Source organism: Onychomys torridus, chromosome 16, assembly GCF_903995425.1.
Source record: "Onychomys torridus chromosome 16, mOncTor1.1, whole genome shotgun sequence".
Taxonomy (NCBI): domain Eukaryota; kingdom Metazoa; phylum Chordata; class Mammalia; order Rodentia; family Cricetidae; genus Onychomys; species Onychomys torridus.
The window spans coordinates 41,787,535-41,806,394 of NC_050458.1; the positions used below are offsets into that span (position 1 = coordinate 41,787,535).

Below are 18,860 nucleotides of genomic sequence, written 5' to 3' on the forward strand. Positions count from 1 at the left end.
AGACAGCCACACGAAGGGGACAGCAGCTTAATTTATTAAGTTTCTTTTTTTTTGGGGGGGGGGGCAGAAACGACGGGGCCAGGGTCAGAGGCATTTAAAGAAGAGCTTGGGACCTTGGTCCAACGAGCATGCACCGGCTGGCAGTCTCTGACACACGGCGTCCCGGTCCCTTGTGCTCAGGTGTCTGCTGCACAACTGCAGCTCCTGCAGCTGCACGAAGATCTTGTCCCAGAGGTCGGAGTTCAGGGGTCCCTGGATGGAGCAGCCTGTGGGGGTGGGGAGGGGGAGCAGGGAGAGGTAGGTTTAACTTGCAGGCAGGCTTTTCAGCCGCACACTCAGGAGGCGTGGTGCTCATGATCTACCGCAGAGCCTACATTTTGGCTTGACCCGACAGAAAATGTACTCAAGCGGGCTTTGAACACCTGTACACTGTGGGCCCGAGGCTCTCTGGAGGCTACCGAATGCCAGGACTTGATCATTAATTAGCCCAGAGATCTCAGTAGGCTTAGGACATCAGGGAGCTGTCTGAAAGGGCACAAGTGTCAGAAATACCAGTGTGTAGGAAGCAGGGGGTAAAGCACAGGACGACCACAGGGGCTTGCTCCCCTGTGCTCAGGTTTTCTCACATTTTCAGCTGAGCAAGGCAATGCCTGGCCAGTCTACCAGGTATACCTGTAAGCGGGAGAATGCCTTGGTGTAGCAAAACAAGCTCCCTTACCAGTAGGCAGGGTTTGAGTAATCCCTCCTGCCAGGAAGGAGGAAAGAGAGAGCCCTTTAGTGGAGCTTGTGCCACCCTGGATTCCATCCATCTTCCTGCCGACAATAATGAGGAAGTAACTCTTGTTGTAAGTGACAATGGTTTGCTACTCTTTGGCCCAGAGAACCCTACATAACCATGCAAATCAAGAGGTTCAAATCTTCCTATTCATTTTAAGAACACCTGCGAAACTGCCTAGGCCTTCAAGAGTATGCATGCACACCGGAAAAGCCACCAAGTATCTGGAAGACGGCACTTTAAAAAAAAGCAATGTGTTGCCGGGCAGTGGTGGCGCACGCCTGTAATCCCAGCACTCGGGAGGCAGAGGCAGGTGGATCTCTGTGAGTTCGAGGCCAGCCTGGTCTACAGAGTGAGTTCCAGGACAGCCAGGGATACACAGAGAAACCCTGTCTCGAAACACCCCCTCCTCCAAAACAAAGCAATAATGTGTGCTGTCCCAAAGGTCTAATGGTGGAGTCGGAAGGTGTTTGCCAGGCCAAACAGTGGTGTTGGACACAGGGTCATGGTCTCAGTGAACTTTAGATGTAGATTCTCTAGTCACAAAGCAGCTAAGATGCACTGCACTGTGGATTAATCCATACATGAGCTCCCACTGCCTCAATGACATGATCCTCACTGAAAAGGAACAAACTGTTTCTAGCCAGGAGGCTGCACAGAAAAAGACAAAAGAAAAATTTATGACACGGGCTGGAAAGATGGCTCAGAGGTTAAGAGCACTGCTTGCTTTTCCAAAGGTCCTGAGTTTAATTCCCAGCAACCACAAGGTGGCTCACAACCATCTGTAATGAGATCTGGTGCCCTCTTCTGGCCTGCAGGGATACATGCAGACAGAACACTGTATATATAATAAATAAATAAATCTTAAAAAGAAAATTGTTAACTGCAAAAGTTAAAAAAAAAAAATTTATGGCGCAAGAGTAAATTCAGCATAAAATAAATGCGAATGGGGGACTGGAGAGAGAGAGCTCAATGGTTAAGAGTACTTGCTACACCCCCCTCCTGCCCCCCCCCCCCCCCAGGGTTTCTCTGTGTAGCTTTGTGCCTTTCCTGGAACTCACTTGGTAGCCCAGGCTGGCCTTGAACTCACAGAGATCCGCCTGCCTGCCTCCCGAGTGCTGGGATTAAAGGCGTGTGCCAACACCGCCTGGAGAGCATTTGCTGTTATTGCATAGGGTTCCCTGAAGCCCCGTGGTCAATCACATTTATCAGTAACTCCAGTTCCAGGGTTACCAGACGCACACATGGTGCACATGCATACACACAGGCAAAACACTCATACAAAGAAAAGAAAAATAAGCAAGTCTTTTTCTTATTTGTTTTGAGACAGGGTGTCTATGTAGGCCTAGCTGTCAGCTAGTTTAAATTCTGGTATTAATGGCACACACCACTATGTCTTACACAAAGTAAGCAATTTTTTTTTTTTGAAAGTTTTTAAAAATAAATGCAAACAGGGCTGGAGAGATGGCTCAGTGGTTAAGAGCACTGGCTGCTCTTCCAGAGGTCCTGAGTTCAATTCCCAGCAACCACATGACGGCTCAAAACCATCTGTAATGAGGATCTGGTGTCCTCTTCTGGCCTGCAGGCATACATGCAGACAGAACACTGTGCATAATAAATAAATCTTTAAAAAAAAAAAAAAGCAAACAAAAGAAAAGGAATGAAGAAATTTACCTATGGAAATTAATGCTTTTTTTTTTTTGTAATTTATATAACTTTATTTAATGTGCATTGGTGTGAAGGTGTCAGATCCCCAGGAACTGGAGTTACAGACAGTTGTGAGTTGCCATGTGGGTGCTGGGAATTGAACCCAGGTCCTCTAAAAGAACAGCCAGTGTTCTTCACCATTGAGCCACCTCTCCAGTCCTGGTCCTTAATGCTTTTTGTTGTTATTGTTTTGTTTTGTTTTTCAAGACAGGGTTTCTCTGTGCACAGCACTGGCTGTCCTGGAACTTGCTTTGTAGGCCAGGCTGTCCTGAAACTCACAGAGACCCACCTGCCTCTGCCTCCTGAGTGCTGGGATTAAAGGAGTATGCCACCACTACTCACTATTCCTTAATGCTTTTTATTTTCTTTAAATTTTTTTTTTCAGCCAGGCAGTGGTGGAGCATGCCTCTAATCCCAGCACTTGACAGACAGAGGCAGGCAAATCTCTGAGTTCAAGGCCAGTCTGGTCTACAGAGTTAGTTCCAGGACAGCCAGGGCTACACAGAGAAACCCTGTCTGGAAAAATCAAAACAAACAAACAAACAAACAAACAAACAAATGAAGTTCGTTTGTATGTATACTGGTGTTTTATCTGCACGTACACCTGTGTACCATGTGAAATCAGTCTGCCTGCAGAGGCCAGAAGGTAGCTTCAGGTCCCCTGGAACTGGAATTATGGAGATTGTGAGCTACCAAGTGGGTCTGAGAATGGGAGTCCTCTGGAAGAGTAGTCCGTCACTGCTGACCATCTCTCCAGAGTCTCTCTTTTTTTTTTGGAAACAGGGCTTCAGTATGTAGCTCAGGGCATGTTTGAAGGCGTCTGCCTCAGCCTCCCTAGTACTGGATGACAGGTAGGAGCCGTACCTGGTTCCTTCCTGCTGTATTCTGAGCAACAGGACAGAGGCCGTCTCACCTTGCCCCCAGTTACACCACAAGCTGCCTTTCACCATCACAGTCTCTTAGAGCCTGGCTGGTGGCAGTGACCGCCTCTTCCTCTGGCAGGTCCCTGGAAAGTAAGTCCTGCGTTAGGTGAGGCATGGCAGGGGTCGCTGTGGCCTCTAGCTCTTACCTGACAAGCCAAGGAAGCTGAGGCCTTGGGGCCGCTCTTGGAGGGCAGATAAGAGCTCCTCCAGACTGGCACAGCTGACCTCAGGGTTGGCAGACAAGTCCAGAGAGACAAGCGAGGGGCAGCACGGGAGACATCTGGAATAACATGGGAAGTGAAGGGATGAGCTGTCGGGAAAACCGTAGTTTTTTTTACTAGGGAAGGCTGACCCAGACAAACCCACAGGTCTGCGAGCCAGGGACCATGCCTAGCAGACTCTGCTTCAGCTTGGCGCAGGCATGACCTCTACAGCACCCGTCTGGGGCAAGACTGAAATGGCCAGCTCTGGACAACTCCTGATACTGCCCTGAAAGACAGCCAAAGGCTCTAGGAGCATGATGGGAGGAGGGGGAGGGGCATTTTACCAAGGAAAACAAAGGGTAGACCAGAGAGAAAAGTTCTCGAATGAGAGAGACTTAGGAGGGTTAATATGCCTGCCAGAGTCATCCCTGGAGACATTACCTGACCCATCTCCCCTGGCCCTGGATTGTTCACATCAGGCTCCCTCACAGGACAGTACGTGGCTAAGGGATGGTATGTTACCTGCTCAGTTCTCTCACAGCCTTGTCACTCAGGTAGTTTGCAGACAGGGTTAGGTGGGTCAGAACACAGCCTTCCTGGACATAAGCACAGAGCAAAAGGCCATGCCTAGTGGGCACCTATCTGCCTTCCTCCGGGCAAAGACCCATACCCAAGAAGGCTGTTTGGAGATGGAAAGGAAACACCTCTCTTCTAGGCTATGGGTTATAGATGCTTTGTAAAGATCACAGGGGTGGGTTGGAGAGATGGCTCAGTGGTTAAGAACACTGGCTGCTCTTCCAGTGGTCCTGAGTTCAATTCCTGGCACCCACATGGCGGCAGCTCATAACTGTAACTCTAGTTCTTGGGAATCTGACACCTTCACACCTATGCAAATAAAGTTTAAAAAAAAAAAAAAAAAGGATCACAGGGGCCTGGTGTGTTCCTTGGAACTTGTCTGAAAGAACAACAGCCTTCTCCCAGGAGTCTGTGGGTGTTTCCTCCCAACCCACTAGCCCTTTCCTCAGACTGCACACCACTGCATGGTTTCAGCTGTAGGGTTTTGGGCCTATAATGAACAGAACATTGTGTTCTGGTTTAGTGGTCCCCTCCATACCTCATACCTTGGTCAAGTATTTGACAACAGGCTCCACAAGACTCAAGTTGCTCTTGCTGGCTGCCACGGAACTAAGCTCCAAACGCAGGAGGGCACGGGCCGGTAAGCTCTGCAGCACCCTCGCCAGGGCTGGGGCACCAAGCGTATTATAAGACAAAGACAAGGTCTTCAGGTGTTCAGCGTCTGTACAGTGCAAGAACTTTCGTCAACTCATGCAGCTACCCATTGCCCTTTCCCTGCCCTAAGTTCTGACCCCAGAAGCCTCATGAAACCTTTAAAGAAACTGTTACCCCTGAATTTTGTATGGGGAGACTGAGAAGCAAAGGCTTGTGTCCAGTCTCCTGAACCCAGTTTCCCCCATTTCCCATGTCTGGCTGCTGGGGATGAGGCTCTGGGCCAGGACATCTGTGAATGGAGATCAGGACAGTGCTTTGACCATGGCCACCTAACCCAGGCCCCTCCCTCTTCTGGGTGGCCCCAGTTCACGGCCCTCTGGACTGGGGCAATGTCACTGAATCAGGGGGCTCATAAGGAAATTGCCTCAGGAAAGTAGAAAGCTTAAGCCATAGGTGTAAAGGGACTTTGAGGGCAGACATGGCCTCTCTGAGACTCTATGTGTGGTGTGTGGAGACTCGGATGAGTCCTGAGAACGGCTAAAGCTGGTTAAGAACCAATTTCTGCTGGAGCCCCAGCTAAACCCACATGTATACCTGGGTGCCAAAAGGAACTGGTCCTTTCCTCAGAAGCCAGGTCCTTGTATCCTGGGGCCCCTCTGCTCAAGGTCCTAATGTTCTCAACACTGGGCTCAGGGAATACACTTAACTGGTCATCTTACCTTGGAAGGCACTACCCAGAGCAGCCTGGTGGCTCTGAAAGGAGCTGGGGCTGAAGTCACAGGCTTGTAGGCGCAGGGTGCTGAGCATGGGGCAGGCCCGCAGAAGGGAGGCCAGGGCCTGGCCACAGCCATCTCCTAGTGGATTCATGCTTAAGTCCAGTTCCTCCAAGTTCTATAGAAGGTATGGGTTGGGCACCGAGTTCCCAGATATCCCTGGGCTCACCTCCCCACAAAGAGTCTGGTATCTATATGGGTCCTATTCAAGGGCCAAGTACTGCCCAGCTCTCCAGCCGCACCATATCACCTATGAGTGGCTCAATGGGAATACTAATGCCTTGCAGTTGATGGCCCTCTGTACCCTGGGTCTTTACCTGTAAAGCAGCTTGGCCTGAGGAGCCTTCAACAAGCTGGCGCAGACCTTCCTGGCCCAAGTGATTGGAAGAGAGATCAAGGAGGACCAGGTTAGGCATGGTGCCCAGGGTAGCCAGCAGCTCAGGAGCACACGCATCACCTAGTCGGTTCCCAGCAAGGCGCAGCTCCCGGAGCATTGTGTGTAACTTGAGGGCCCGCAGCAGGGGTGTGAGCTGGGCTTGGCCCAAGGCCAGGGAACAGGCACTAAATGAAGGGCTTGAACTTTGGTGCTCCATGGCCTGCAGTACTTGCTGGTGCTCCCCTGAGAAGAGAGATATAGGGTCGCCAGGGTCAGAGCTTGAACCTGCTCTCGAATCCTGCAGGCAAAGTTAGTGGCCCAGGAGGTAATACTGAGTACTGACCCCATTCCTACAAGCCTTGGATTTAGTGCAAGTAGCTTGCACATAAATCTGGGGGGTTCTGATCTCCCTCAGCCATACTCACACCTTCCAGTCTTGGAAACAAGCTTCCTGGTGACCTCCAGCCCCGCCTAGGCTTTACCTGTGACTTGGGTTGCTTCAGGAACTCTCATTCCAAGAACCCATGATCTTAGAACTGTCTGCTCCTGCCTGTCACTCACATGTGTGAGTGTAACAGGTATAACGCTTGGAGGAGAGTTGGGTTTCTCCAGACACGGGCATGTGCAGGGTAGATGAAGATTACCTGTCCAGCTCCTCTTGCCTAGGCCTCCAAATCTAAGGCAGGGCTAGCTCACCTTGCCCCAGGCTCTGGCAGGCTCTGCGGTAGCGGTCAGTTAGCGGGGGAAGGTCCCATGAAGTGACTTCAGCCAACACCTAGGATGTATATCTGGTGAGCGGCCCCGAAGAACCTGGTAACAGGGGTAAGTAACCTGTACCCACGGCCCTGGCCCTGCTGCTCACCTCATCATTACTCTGCAGCACATCGGGGATGGGGTCCTGTGGAGCCAACAGGGCTCCATCCTTCCGTAGGGTGAGCCTTGGAAGTAGCCCACAGGTTTGGTAGTAGCGCTGGGCAGCTTGTTCTGCTAGCCAAGCCACAGAGTGGACGTCACTGCTACAGAGAAGAATGGCATGCTGAGCCCAGATGCCCTGGGGTCCTGCTGTGGTGCCTAGCATCTCCAGCTCGTTCACCTGGCACTCCCAATCCTCCTCCGGATAACTAGCCTCTTATCTGGGCAGCCCAACAGACTACCTGCTCTTCTGGCCATTTCTAAGGCCCACAGAACCTTCCTAGGCTGTGTTAAGGATCCCTGGGGCGCAAAGGAGTAGGTGCCAAATCAGGAGTCTCTCTCACACATCCCATCCTGATACACACACAAGGGTGCTGTGTGCCCTACTGCTGATAGCCCAGGCAGAGCTGCATGACAGACAGAAGAGTCTGGGAATAGGAGAGGGCAGATGCCTTACCTGTGTGGGACAGGGATGAGGAAAAGGTTATCCTGAATTTGAACTCGAACCCGGATGGGAGGAGGCTGGACCAGAAGCTAGCAGGTAAGGACAGAGGGAGGGGATGGTCAGAAAACAGTTTTCTACCCCGACCTGTCTCAAGCTGGAAAGACAATGCTTATGTACCCACCAAAGGCTGGCCTGCTGTGCAATTTTCCCTGTTGGGTCCCGAGGTCCTAGGCACGCTGAGGTTCTCTGGAGACTCTGCAGCCAGGCTGCCATCTCTGGCTTTAGTCCGTGTACCCCAACCATCAAGACATGTCAGGCGACTCTGCTTGCCACGATTCCGGCGTCTGACAGGCTCATAGTCTGACCCTGAGGTACTGGGCCTGTTGCTATGGGTCAGAGGTGTATCTAACTCCAGCCACTCCCCAGCCAGGTATTCCTCCTCAGGAATGAGCGCTGCCTTGGGGACAGGGACTTCATCTGAGCCACGAGGCAGGCTAGGTACCAATCGACGGCTCTGGGCACTACCTACTCCTCGGATGGCTGCTTGGTAAGCAGCCCGGCCAGCACTTGAGGCTATCGCTCTACTTTTGGATGACAGGTCAGGTGTCTGGGCTTCATCCTGCTGTGCTTTGGTAGAATGTCTCAGTCTTTTCTGAGATGGCCTGCAGGGACCCATGCTGTCCTCCTCGTCCTCTGAGCTGCTACTGCTACAGGTTGGCCTGTGCCTAGTCCTTCGAGGTCTGGACACAGCAGACACAGCTTCCTCCAGAAAGACCTCAGCAGGGGCTGGAGAGGCCTCTGGAGGTCTAGGGGTACACCGGGAGGGTTCCGGACAGGGGCTTGAGGTGGGAGAGGTCTCAGGGTCAAAGAGATGGTTACTTGGAATGGTCTGGGGTGCAGGGGAGCCATGGAGGGCTGAAGAAGACAGAAAAGATCATGAGACAGGAACCCACCTCTAGGGCTAGAGACAAGGAGAGGCAGAGGAGGCCCTGCTTACCTTGGCCTGAGGAGGCCATCTGGAGCCTCCTCTCCATGGACGCCGCCTTCTGTCTTGTCTCAAGGTCAAGGTCCCTGAAGTACAGCTTCACCCACTGCTGCAGTGTCTCCAGTGGGCTGAGGCCCTAGGTGGCACTTAGGTGAGCAAGGGAACAAGACTCCATTACAGCCCCTGCTCTCCCTGCCCATGCCCTGGCTCACCTTCCTGGTACGGAGAGTTACAGATGCCCCTCGCTCAATGAGTAGTTCCGCTACCTCAAAGTGGCCACAGTTGAGGGCATCATGCAGGGGGGTGATGCCATCACACCCCTGGCCACCTGGGTCATCCACTGCTGCTCCGTGGTCCAGAAGGAAGCGGACGATCTCTAGGGGCAAGAACACGCGTACTCAGTTCCCTGTACCATTCCCACTTACCTCCTGACTCACATGTCCACCACGTGCTTGGCCTGACCCTGCTTACCAAGATGCCCATAGTTGCACGCCTCATGTAGAGGTGTCCAGCCGCAGTAGTCTCGGGGATTCAGAGGATGGCCCTAGGATCAAGGAAAGATGTGTCCTGGCCCTGGTCCCAGCAGAGATGGCTTGGTGGTTGGGACCTGTCCCAGAACCCAGAGTGGGCCTCCAAGCTCTACTCCTTGGTATAACGCTCTTTCCCTCTTTAGGTATTATAAAAGAAAAAGGCGAGGATGTGCCTGCCCCTCCCAGTGCCTCCCTGGCTACACTATCGTAGTAGACTCCTAGGCCATGTGCCATCCTGTGCCTTGGTACAGATAATGCCTGACTACAGGGCTTGGGGCAGGAGGGAGGATGCCAGAGGTCTCAGTCTGTTAGCCATTCCTGTCCTGGCTTGAGCAGCCCATTCATCCACAGCAGGGATGCTACACAGAGATGCTACGTGGCATCACATCTCTTTTTAAAAACAAGCAATAAAGGAGATATTGCCTGGGTCCACAGCTCCCTGAGGAAGCCAGGGCTCAATGGTCTCTCAAGTGATTTTGACCCACCTGCCTCACAAGATCCTGGACGCGGCGCAGTTGGCCTTCAATGCAGGCTCGGTGCAGCAGGGTCTCTCCCATGTCATTGCGCCGGTTCCACTGTAAGAGCAGTTGCCCCGACATGGGGCAGAAGTGTGAGGGGCAGGAGTGCTGCTGGGTACAGTGCTGCCAGGCAACAGGGAGGCTGGGCGTGTAGTCCTCACCTTGTTTACCTTCCGACGGCCCAGGCAGCCCTGAAGCTCCTCATCTTCCTCCAGCTGCTGAGACAGGCTGTCAGCATCATCCTCTAGAAGAGTAAGTTCACTGACCTTTACCTAGAGCATACTATCTCCCCTGACTTCTAAGGCAGAGCAGCCAGAAGTTGGAAGGTAGAACTCTGGAGTCTGTGTACTCTGAAGCCAGGTAAGCGGACTCCCAGCCCAGCCCAACTCTACCAACAGCCCGCTCAGGTATTATTTGTTTGTTTATTGATTTTATGGTTTTTCGAGACAGTGTTACCCTGCGTAGCCCTGGCTGTCCTGGAACTCAGGGATCCACCGGGCTCTGCCTCCAGAGTGCTGGGATTAAAGGTGTGCGCCACCGCTGCCCCAGCCTACTTCTGTCTCATTACTCCACTACACACGGGATGAAGAAAGGGGGTTACCATTCTGCCCTGCAGATCAGGCTCCATTACAGACTTTCTCTCTGAGGAAGCACCCTTGTCCGGGTAAGTCACCTGCTTCGGCCTGCTGCCTTGTGTGTTACTGGCTTCTTGGTTTTCCCCATCTCTAGCTATTCTTGCCAGATGCACCTCACTAAGCATCCCTCCTGGCATCCTCTGGCCCTTCTTAGAACTCTTTCCTTCTCTGCTCTCTCTTGTGGCTGTGGCTACCAGCTGAACAACACTCCCTGAAGTTGAAGTACTTTAAATATACCAATATTCAACCCAACTCATCCTCTTTAAGACATGGCCCAAACTCCCAAGTACTGAGGCTCTAGCCCTGTAAGTTCACACCTGAAGTCAGGCTTTCCTACAAATCGAATCCACAAACCACCCGGCTGGAAATCAGCCCTCAGCTCCACGGCCTCCTTCCTGCTTTGTCCCATATAGCCAAGACACTCTTATTTCTAACACTGTACCACCAGACCCCTCAACACACAGGCCTTGAGTTCCAGGAACAGGAGACAGCAGATGGATCACTGTCAACACTGTTGGAAAGCCTCATGTGAGGAGCCACAGCACGGGGCCCCAGGCACAGTCACCCCCCCATAAGGCCATCCATGACACACCATCTCACATCCCCTGGACACACACTTCTCCTAGGACCATCTTCCTAGGCCTTGACCCCAAACAGCCTTTCCTGTCTGATGCCCACTCTGCCTCTGAGCAGTAATGTCCTCAGAGAGCTTCTGACTACTATGTCCCACGTTCCATGGAAGCTGCCAGCCTCCTCCATTCACTCCCGCAGAAGAACTGATTGCCCTCCCTAACTTTGGCAGGCTCCATGGAGACACATCTCCAGTACACACCAGTCCACCCCCGCCATCATCTCAGAGCAGAGCCGGCAGAAAAGGCACGTGTAGCACATGGGGCAGCATTTGGCCCTCACCGCTCTCTGAGAGCTCCAGATCACTGGTCTCCAGGGCCTCACTGGCTTCTTCTTCCTCTTCTTCCTCCTCCTCCTCTTCCTCTGTGCCTTTTGCCATACTCAATTCCTGCAGTTTAATTTCGGTGCCAGGGGCTTCTCGGGGCTGCAACTTTAGTTGCATGGTATAAAGGTGCTGTAAGATCTGCCTCTGAGGAGCAGAGATGTGCAGTTCAGGAACAAGCAGGACCACAGAGAGCAACGAATGCAAGCAAAAACAGGAGGATCCTAAGTTCAAGGCCAGCTTGAGCATCTTAGTGAGACCGTCTCAAAATGAAACAACAAAAAAGGGGCTAGGGATATACAGGTCACAAGTAAGGTCTTAGGTTCAAAAGCCAGAGAAAAAAGCTGGACTTATTTTGGGATCCAATGGTGGTAGGGTGGGCTCTTATACCTGCAGCTGGAACCGCTGGGCCTGCTGGGCACAGCCAAAAGCCTTCTGGAAGCATGGTGCTAGCAGTTCATATGCGTCCCCAGCTTCTTCACGTGACAGTGCAATATTGAACCAAGTCTTAGCTTCCTGGAGCAGAGAAAGAAAGGCAAGGTTGATGGCTGCCTAGCACACCCAGCTGGCCAGCCATAAGGTGGCTTCCCTTAGCTGGTCACACGAAACTGGAAGATGTGCTTTGTTCCTGCCCTAGCTCCAACTGACAGCCCACGACAGTCCTTGGAAGGAACAGCTTTCCAGGGGAAGCATCCACTCACACACACACACCCCACACCCCCCGCTGGAGAATGGTGGGCTCAAGGCAGAGCCACAAAAATACACCCAGGGACAAGGGCATGTCACCTCCAGGGCATTGCCCTTTCGTAGCCTCAGCTCCTCTTCATAGTGGTGCACAGCCTTGCGGTGATCCTTCATGTCTCCCAGGGTGGTGGCCAGGGATACATGGATGACGGCCAGCTCGACATCTGGCCTGTTCAGCAGCTCAGCAAAGCCCAGCTAGGAAGCCAGCACAGTAAGGCTCAGAACCACTTCATATATTGCTGGCACTTTCCTCCCATCCCATGAGGGGGCGTGGTGCTCACCTGCTTCTGGTAAGCCTCTAATGCCTTTGGAAAGTCACCCGCCTTGGAGAAAAGGTCCCCCAGTTGTTCACAGATAGCCATGGCACGTTGAGGATCACTGCCCTCGGCCTCTTCCAGATGCTGCTGCAGCTGGATCACTGCCAATACTGATGGAAAAAGTCTTGTGTGAGGGGGCAACACAGCACAGGGCCCCAACCACAGCCTACCCCCAACAGCCATATTCCCTTAGGCAGGGAGCCTGGGAGCAGGGGCAAGTGCCTCCATGTGACTATTGGTAAAAGGGGGGTGGGGGAACTGACTGACCACTTGAGACTTTTGAAGGTTAGAAGAGCAAGGATGAGGACTATATAGAGAAACCCTTTCTCAGAAAGAAAGAGAGGCTAGAGAGTGGCTGGTGATTAAGACTCTTGCTGATGAACTGGATGTGGTGACACATACTCTTAATCCCAGCACTCAGAAGGCAGAGGCAGGCGGTCTCAGCTTTTGAGGCCATCCTGGTTTACAGAGCAAGTTCCAGGACAGACAGAGCTACTACACAGAGAAAGCCTGTCTTGAAAAACACAAAATTTCCTCTATAGAAGATAGCAGATTTTAAAAATGTATTTTTAAAAAGTATTCATTTTCTGTGTATGAATATTTTGTCTGCATGTATTTCTGTGTACCATATGTGTTGTGGAATATTATTTTAACTAGACAAAGATGTGTTACATTTGTTTGTGCTGCAGAATGTTACTTTAACTGTATAAAGGTGTGTTACATTTGTTTATGCTACATTTGTTTAATGATGTGAGGATGTGTGTTTAATTATGGAAAGATGTGTTGCTGTTTTACCTTGCTGCCTAAGGCACCTGATTGGTCTAATAAAAAGCTGGACAGCCCCCCCCCCCCAAAAAAAAAAAAAAAGCAGAGCAAGGATGCTTAACAGCCTGGTTTGAAGATCTGAACACACTGGCCATCACTGTTGGTTTCTGGGCTACAGCATGCCACCTATGTGCCCATTTGTTAACGCTGCTTTGTGACAAAGCCTCAGTCAGTTTTCCACACACCTTCTAGTGCCCTAGACACGCTGTGCGGCAGGCTTGGACAAAAGCAAGGGTCTTCAATTGGCAGAAGTCTGCCCTTGCTGTCAGAGGCCCATGTTTAAGTTGCCACTTCCCCAAGAACATAAGCTTGGGTCTCTCCTGCTGGGAGAGCAGGGCCCTTCCCCCACCCCTGGGGCTCAGTTTCAGGCCTCCATGTAGCCTCACCATACTTGAGACTCTGACAGACGGCCGCTCTCTGGGCAGGCTTCTGGGAGCCCAACCTATAGGCCTTCTTCAGGGATCGTTTGGCAGCCAGGAAGTCCCCCAGATCTTGGAGAACCTGGGAAGAGAAAAAAAGTGAGACACATAGACTCCCTCAGGCCTAAGCTGAAGCAGGTGGAAACAGGAGAGATACCTGGGACAACACCATGCAGCATTCACTCTCCATGAACTTCATCTTCCTAGCACGGGCACACTCCCGGGCTCCCTCCAAGCAGCGCATGGCCTGAGAATGCTGCCCTCCGCGCCAGTGGATGGCACCCAGGTTGTATCGGGCCCGGAACAGATCTTCATAGAGATGGTTCTGCCTGTGGAGGATGGGGTGACAGGAGCTCAGAGTGCACCATGTCTACCAGTTTTGGAACAGTGGACAATGAAACACCTATGATGCTACTGATGCTCAGCTAGGCCACAGCCTGACTATGCTGCAGTGTCAGGCCTAAACCTGCTTCCCTCAGCCTGCAGCATAGATGTAAATGGAAAAGGAACAACTCAGACAAGCTGTCCTCTTGGAAGGATCCCTCTTGGGATGGGGTTGGTGCCTCACTCAGCAAGAAAGATGCTCTTCTTGAAGTAGTCATTGCACAGGTCTGTCTGCTTCAGACTCTCAAAGGTGAGGCCCAGGTTGAGGTAGAGCCGAGTCCTCATCTCGCTCAGTTCTCGCTGGGTCAGTATTCCTGGAAGAGAGCAGGTCTAGAGACTCAGCTGCCTCCTCTGGAGGTGGGGTTTTCAGGTACTCCTATTCTTTATCCCAATTAGTATTGAGGGAACCAATAGTCTGCTGCAGACAGTATACACAGAAATAACAGATGCCCGATGAGTTCAAGCTGGTAATCAACACAGACTTTGGGAAGAGAGGGCCCAGAAAGCAGGACATGGGAAGAGTCCAGGGAAAGGGCACCTACCCTCTAGTTTCTCATCCACAATAGCTAAGCTCTTCTCAAAGGCAGCCTGGGCCTGCAGTAAGGCATCTCTTGACTGGCAGTGGTCATACACATCTAGATGGGTACGGCCAATGGTGGCCCAGGCTCTCTGCAGCTCGGTGTGGTTGGACAGGGAACCAGCCAGATCCAGGTAGAGATGCTGGTGCTAGGGTGGGAAAGAGAAGCTTTTGAAATGATCCCACTTTTAGCAAACCCAGAAGTCTGACCCCAGGGGAAGCTACCCTTGTACAAGAGAACCTTCTGTTTCCCAAATTTCGACAGAGTTGGCTATGCACATGTCGTCGTATCTGTGCCAAGGACTGTCTACGGTGACAGCTCCCCTGCCATGCCTGTAGCCAGCCAGTGCTGTCAGGCCAGACCACTAAGGGCTGCCTGAAGTGTTGCTCCCAACAGCAGTGGGTCCTGAGTCTTCCTCTTTCCACAGAGCAAAAGCCATAGTTCCTTCATAGTTCCGGTTGTCACATTCATGCCCCCAGTCCCCTACCAAGAGCCAGGCAGCACCCGGAGCAGGCATAAGGGTATGGCTGACTGCCATGTCAGCTATTGTGGGATACTTATTTGCATACTGGCCCTCTCTCCACAACAAGAAGACCCCAGAAGTGCAGGCCCTGTACCTTCAGAGCCGCAGAGTAATTCTCCATCTCGGCCAGCCGTTCTCCGATCTTGCGGTGGGCCACTGCGCAGCCTAGGGTGTCCTGGACGCTCTCTAGCAGATGTAGCTCTTGCTGGTGCTCCTCCAAAGCTTCTGTGAAGCGGCCTGCCGGAAGAGGGGACCGGAGTGCTCAAGGTGCGACATCACCCAGTCCGTCCCCAGCCGCCAGTCCGCCCTCTCACCGCTCGGGCTCACCGTGGCCAGCCAGCAGCTCCCCCAGCTGGTGGCAGTAGACCGCCTCCTCGCGCAGCTGCCCATTCCTCTGGGCCCTGGCTTTGGCCTTGCTCAGCTCTGCCGGGAGGAGAGGAGGATCAGGGCTGACCCGGGAACCGATCCGCACCCTGCGCTCCCGACACGCACGCCCCAAAGTACTCACGGCGAAGCTCCTGTTCCAGAGTCATAGTTACCCAGCTATTACCGCCGCGAAAATCTAGACTTCCCGCGCTTCACTGGGACCACGCCCATTTACCTCGCTCCACCCCCAACACGCAGGCCCCACCCAGTCTATGGAGCGTATGTCTAACTCCGCCCCTTCGGTGGTAGACGTGCCCCAGCGCTTGTTGGAACCGGTAGTTCTACCCGAGGCCTCCTGGGAGCTGTAGTCCGGTCGGCTCAAGCAAGGTGCAATCAGGGAGCAGAATTTGCGCAGGGTTTTCCTGGCGGCAGGCAATGTAGGCACCTAGATAGGCGATGTCCTTATTTAGAGACCCCTTCGGGTGGGTTCCCAGGACTACAGCCAACCTGTGGACGGCACGACTCTGCTGTCCTGGAGTCTACCTGCCTGTTTTTTCTTTTAAATAATTTATTTAACTTATTTATTTTGTGTGCATTGGTGTGAAGGTGTCAAATTCCTCCAGAACTGGAATTACAGACAGTTGTGACCTGCCATGTGGGTGCTGGGAATTGAACCCGGGTCTTCTGCAAGAGCAGTCGGTGCTGAACCATCTCTCCATCTCTGTCTCTTTGTCTCTCTATCTCTCTGTCTCTGTCTCTTTCCCCTCTCTCTCTCCTCTCTGTCTCTCTGTCTCTGTCTCTCTCTCTCTCTGATTTATTAGCTGGAGCCAGGCAGTGATGCCTTTAATCACAACATTCAGGAGGCATAAGCCGGTGGATCTCTGAGTTCAAGGCCAACCTGGTTTATGGAGCAAGTTCTAGGACAGCCAGGGCTACACAGGGAAACCTCGTCTTGGAAAAAAAAAAAAGAGAGAGAGAGAGAGAGATTGATTTATTTTCTGTATGTGCTTTACTTACACGTATGTATGTGCACTTCCAAGTGTGCTGGGTGCCAGTAGAAGCGTGAAGAAGGCGTCTGATTCCTTGGGACAGGAGTTACAGTGGCTTGCAAGTCATAATTTTTTTTTAAGAACAGGTGCTTACTATATAGTTCTGTGCCACCACACCTAGCTTGTAAGTTTTACCTTTAAATTTTTAAATTATTTTATCTGTATGGATATTTTGCCTGTATGTGTGTCTGTGTACCATGTGTGCCTAGTGCCCATTGAGGCCAAAAAGAAGGCATCACCTGGTACAGGGGGCTGGAGGAGATAGTTCAGCACTGGCTGCTCTTCCAGAGGACCAAGATCAATTTCTAGCACTCACATGGCAGTTCAAAACTGTAACTCCAATTCTGGGGGTTAGACACCCTCATACAGACATACATGCAAGCAAAATACCAATGCACATAAAATAAAAATAAACAATTAAAAAATAAAAAAGTTGGGGGGCTGGAGTGATGGTTCAGCAGTTAAGAACACTGGCTGCCCCCAGAGGACCCAGGTTCAATTCCCAGCACTCACATTGCAGCTCACAACTGTCTGTATTTGTAACTCCAGTTCCAGGGGATTGGATACCCTGACACAGACATACATGCAAGCAAAACATTGATGTACAGAGTAAAAACAAATCATTGAAAAACAAAATCCAATCAGTGGTGGCGCATGCCTTTAATCCCAGCACCCAGGAGGCAGAGGCAGGCGGATCTCTCGAATTCGAGGCCAGGTCTACAGAGTGAGTTCCAGGTAGCTGGGGCTGCACAGAGAAACTCTGTCTTGGAAAAAAAAAAAAAAAAGAAGAAGCAAGGCAATACAAATAAATAAATAGTTGGGCATGAGGAGGACTTAATGGAGCCGTCAGATGCCCTGGGTAACAGCTGTTTGTAAAGGACACAGAAGGTCTCTGGATGTAAGAAGGAGAGTGTGCTTTCTGAACTAAACAGAACAAAGTTTCTTTTTATGTGGGTATCAGTATTCCCAGAAGTTGCAGTAAAGACACTTGAAAACGGCGCAGCATTGTGTTGAAAAGCAAGTGAGTTATAGTCTTGGCTGGAGAACTGAAACTAATAGATTCCTCACCTGCAAAGGGCCTGGAACTGTCCTTGGAATCCTGTGACTTGGGGCATTCTCTTCCCCATTACCTTGAAGACCAAACATTTGCCATGACTTGGAGCTTTCACCCCTGGCTATGAAGTAAGCGCACACTCAGCATCTATTGGACTGTGTACTGAGGGTCCCAATGGAAACAGTGCAAGACTCCCACAAAGCCAGAGAAGTAAGACTTAGAGGAGTCTTCCTCTTTTGAGTAAGGGTCTCTCCCCGAGCCTCCCCCCACCCTGGATTTTTGAGACAGGGTTTCTCCAAGTAGCCCTAGCTGTCCAGGAACTCACTTTGTAGACCAGGCTGTCCTTGAACTCAGAGATCCTCCTTCGTTTTGCCTCCAACGTACTGGGATTAAAGGCATGGGGCATCACCACCACCATTAACCTTGAGTCGGGTTCTTATGGAGTCCAGGCTGGCCTCACACTTAAAATGTGGCTGAGGATGACTTTGAGTCCTGATCTTTCTGATTTCACTTCCCAAGTGCAGGATTACAGGCATGTGTCTGCCACACTTGTAGGCAGACAAGTTTATTTTCTATTGTAATCAAAACAGTGGAAGCACACCTTTAATACCAGCTTTCAGGAGAGGCAGGTGGATGGATGTCTCAGTTCAAGGTCCTCCTGGTCTACATAGTGAGTTCTAGGACAACCAGGACTATGTAGAGATACCCAGTCTCAAAAACTAAAAACAAAAATAAACCAACCAACCAACCAATCCCCCAAAACCATGGAGTAGAACACCCAGCTAGAGGATAGATGGTACCATCTGCTGAGAAGAGTGATATGGAAGGCAGATAGACCTAAGAAGGGCCTTCTGATCCAGCTGACTCTGTCAGCCTCCTGCTGTAGGCTGGGACTGGGCAGGTTTGGGTCTTGCTACCTGAAGGCTGTGGTAAGGTTTTTTTTTTTTCCCCTGAGACAGGGTTTCTCTGTGTAACTTTGCACCTTTCCTGGAACTCTTGCCTGGCAAGATCTTTCTTGGGGAGTTGTGCAGGGTGAAAAGGAAGCTCAGACACAGACAGACCTCCTATGAACGGCAGCTGTTAGACTAGGTCCCGATGGGTCTCAGGATGTCAGAATAGCTAGAGGCCTGCATTGCCAGCCCTTTGTCCATCTGCCTCTGAAATCAAGTCCACTATCTAGAAGGCAGGCTGGTGAGCTGTGTGAGAGAGAAAGGGTGGAACGGAGGAAGGTGTAGAATCAAGATGCTTGAGACATGGAGCAGGCTCCCAGGGCTGATGGGGTGGCCATGAATTCTTCCCCTCTAGCCCCAGGGTTCATAAAACAGGAACCTGAAGAGATCCCACTGCTCCACTGTACTCTGTATTGTGTTGTGTGAAAGTGTGTTCTCAGGCCGGGCGGTGCTGGCACACGCCTTTAATCCCAGCACTCGGGAGGCAGAGGCAGGCGGATCTCTGTGAGTTTGAGGCCAGCCTGGGCTACAGAGTGAGATCCAGGAAAGGCACAGAGCTACACAGAGAAACCCTGTCTCAGAAAAAAACAAAGAAAGAAAGAAAGGAAGGGAGGGAGGGAGGGAGGGAGGGAGGGAGGGAGAGGGAGAGGAAGGAAGGAAGGAAGGAAGGAAAGAAGGAAGGAAGGA

The 18,860-nt window shown here is 51.6% G+C and overlaps 1 protein-coding gene across 2 annotated transcripts; it reads right to left on the bottom strand.

The window, feature by feature from the left end:
• Positions 1–18: 18 nt before the first annotated feature.
• On the bottom strand, positions 19–15,331 carry Tonsl (tonsoku like, DNA repair protein). Of its 2 annotated transcripts, none has more exons than XM_036208492.1 (26): positions 15,263–15,331; positions 15,082–15,177; positions 14,849–14,991; positions 14,196–14,379; positions 13,838–13,967; positions 13,427–13,598; positions 13,237–13,351; positions 11,990–12,135; positions 11,751–11,903; positions 11,355–11,480; positions 10,925–11,111; positions 9,539–9,621; positions 9,345–9,434; positions 8,801–8,873; positions 8,542–8,705; positions 8,342–8,465; positions 7,526–8,259; positions 7,357–7,433; positions 6,850–7,000; positions 6,684–6,762; positions 5,929–6,230; positions 5,558–5,729; positions 4,730–4,905; positions 4,131–4,204; positions 3,552–3,685; positions 19–266 (listed from the first exon to the last, which is right to left on the bottom strand). In XM_036208492.1, the coding sequence occupies exons 1-26, from the start codon at positions 15,285–15,287 to the stop codon at positions 85–87; spliced, it is 4,092 nt and encodes a 1,363-aa protein (XP_036064385.1). In that variant the 5' UTR covers positions 15,288–15,331; the 3' UTR covers positions 19–84. The 2 variants fall into 2 exon arrangements, with proteins under 2 accessions (XP_036064385.1, XP_036064384.1); XM_036208491.1 differs by having other exon boundaries at positions 27–266; positions 6,850–7,003; positions 15,263–15,321.
• Positions 15,332–18,860: the final 3,529 nt, after the last annotated feature.

Coding starts and splice junctions, on each gene's coding strand:
- Tonsl (XM_036208491.1), bottom strand. CDS start 15,287: ATGACTCTGGAACAGGAGCTTCGCC. Junction 7,004..7,356: donor CTCATCCCTGTCCCACACAG/GTAAGGCATCTG, acceptor TCTTCTCTGTAG/CAGTGACGTCCACTCTGTGG. Junction 3,686..4,130: donor GCTGTGAGAGAACTGAGCAG/GTAACATACCAT, acceptor ATGTTATTCCAG/ATGTCTCCCGTGCTGCCCCT.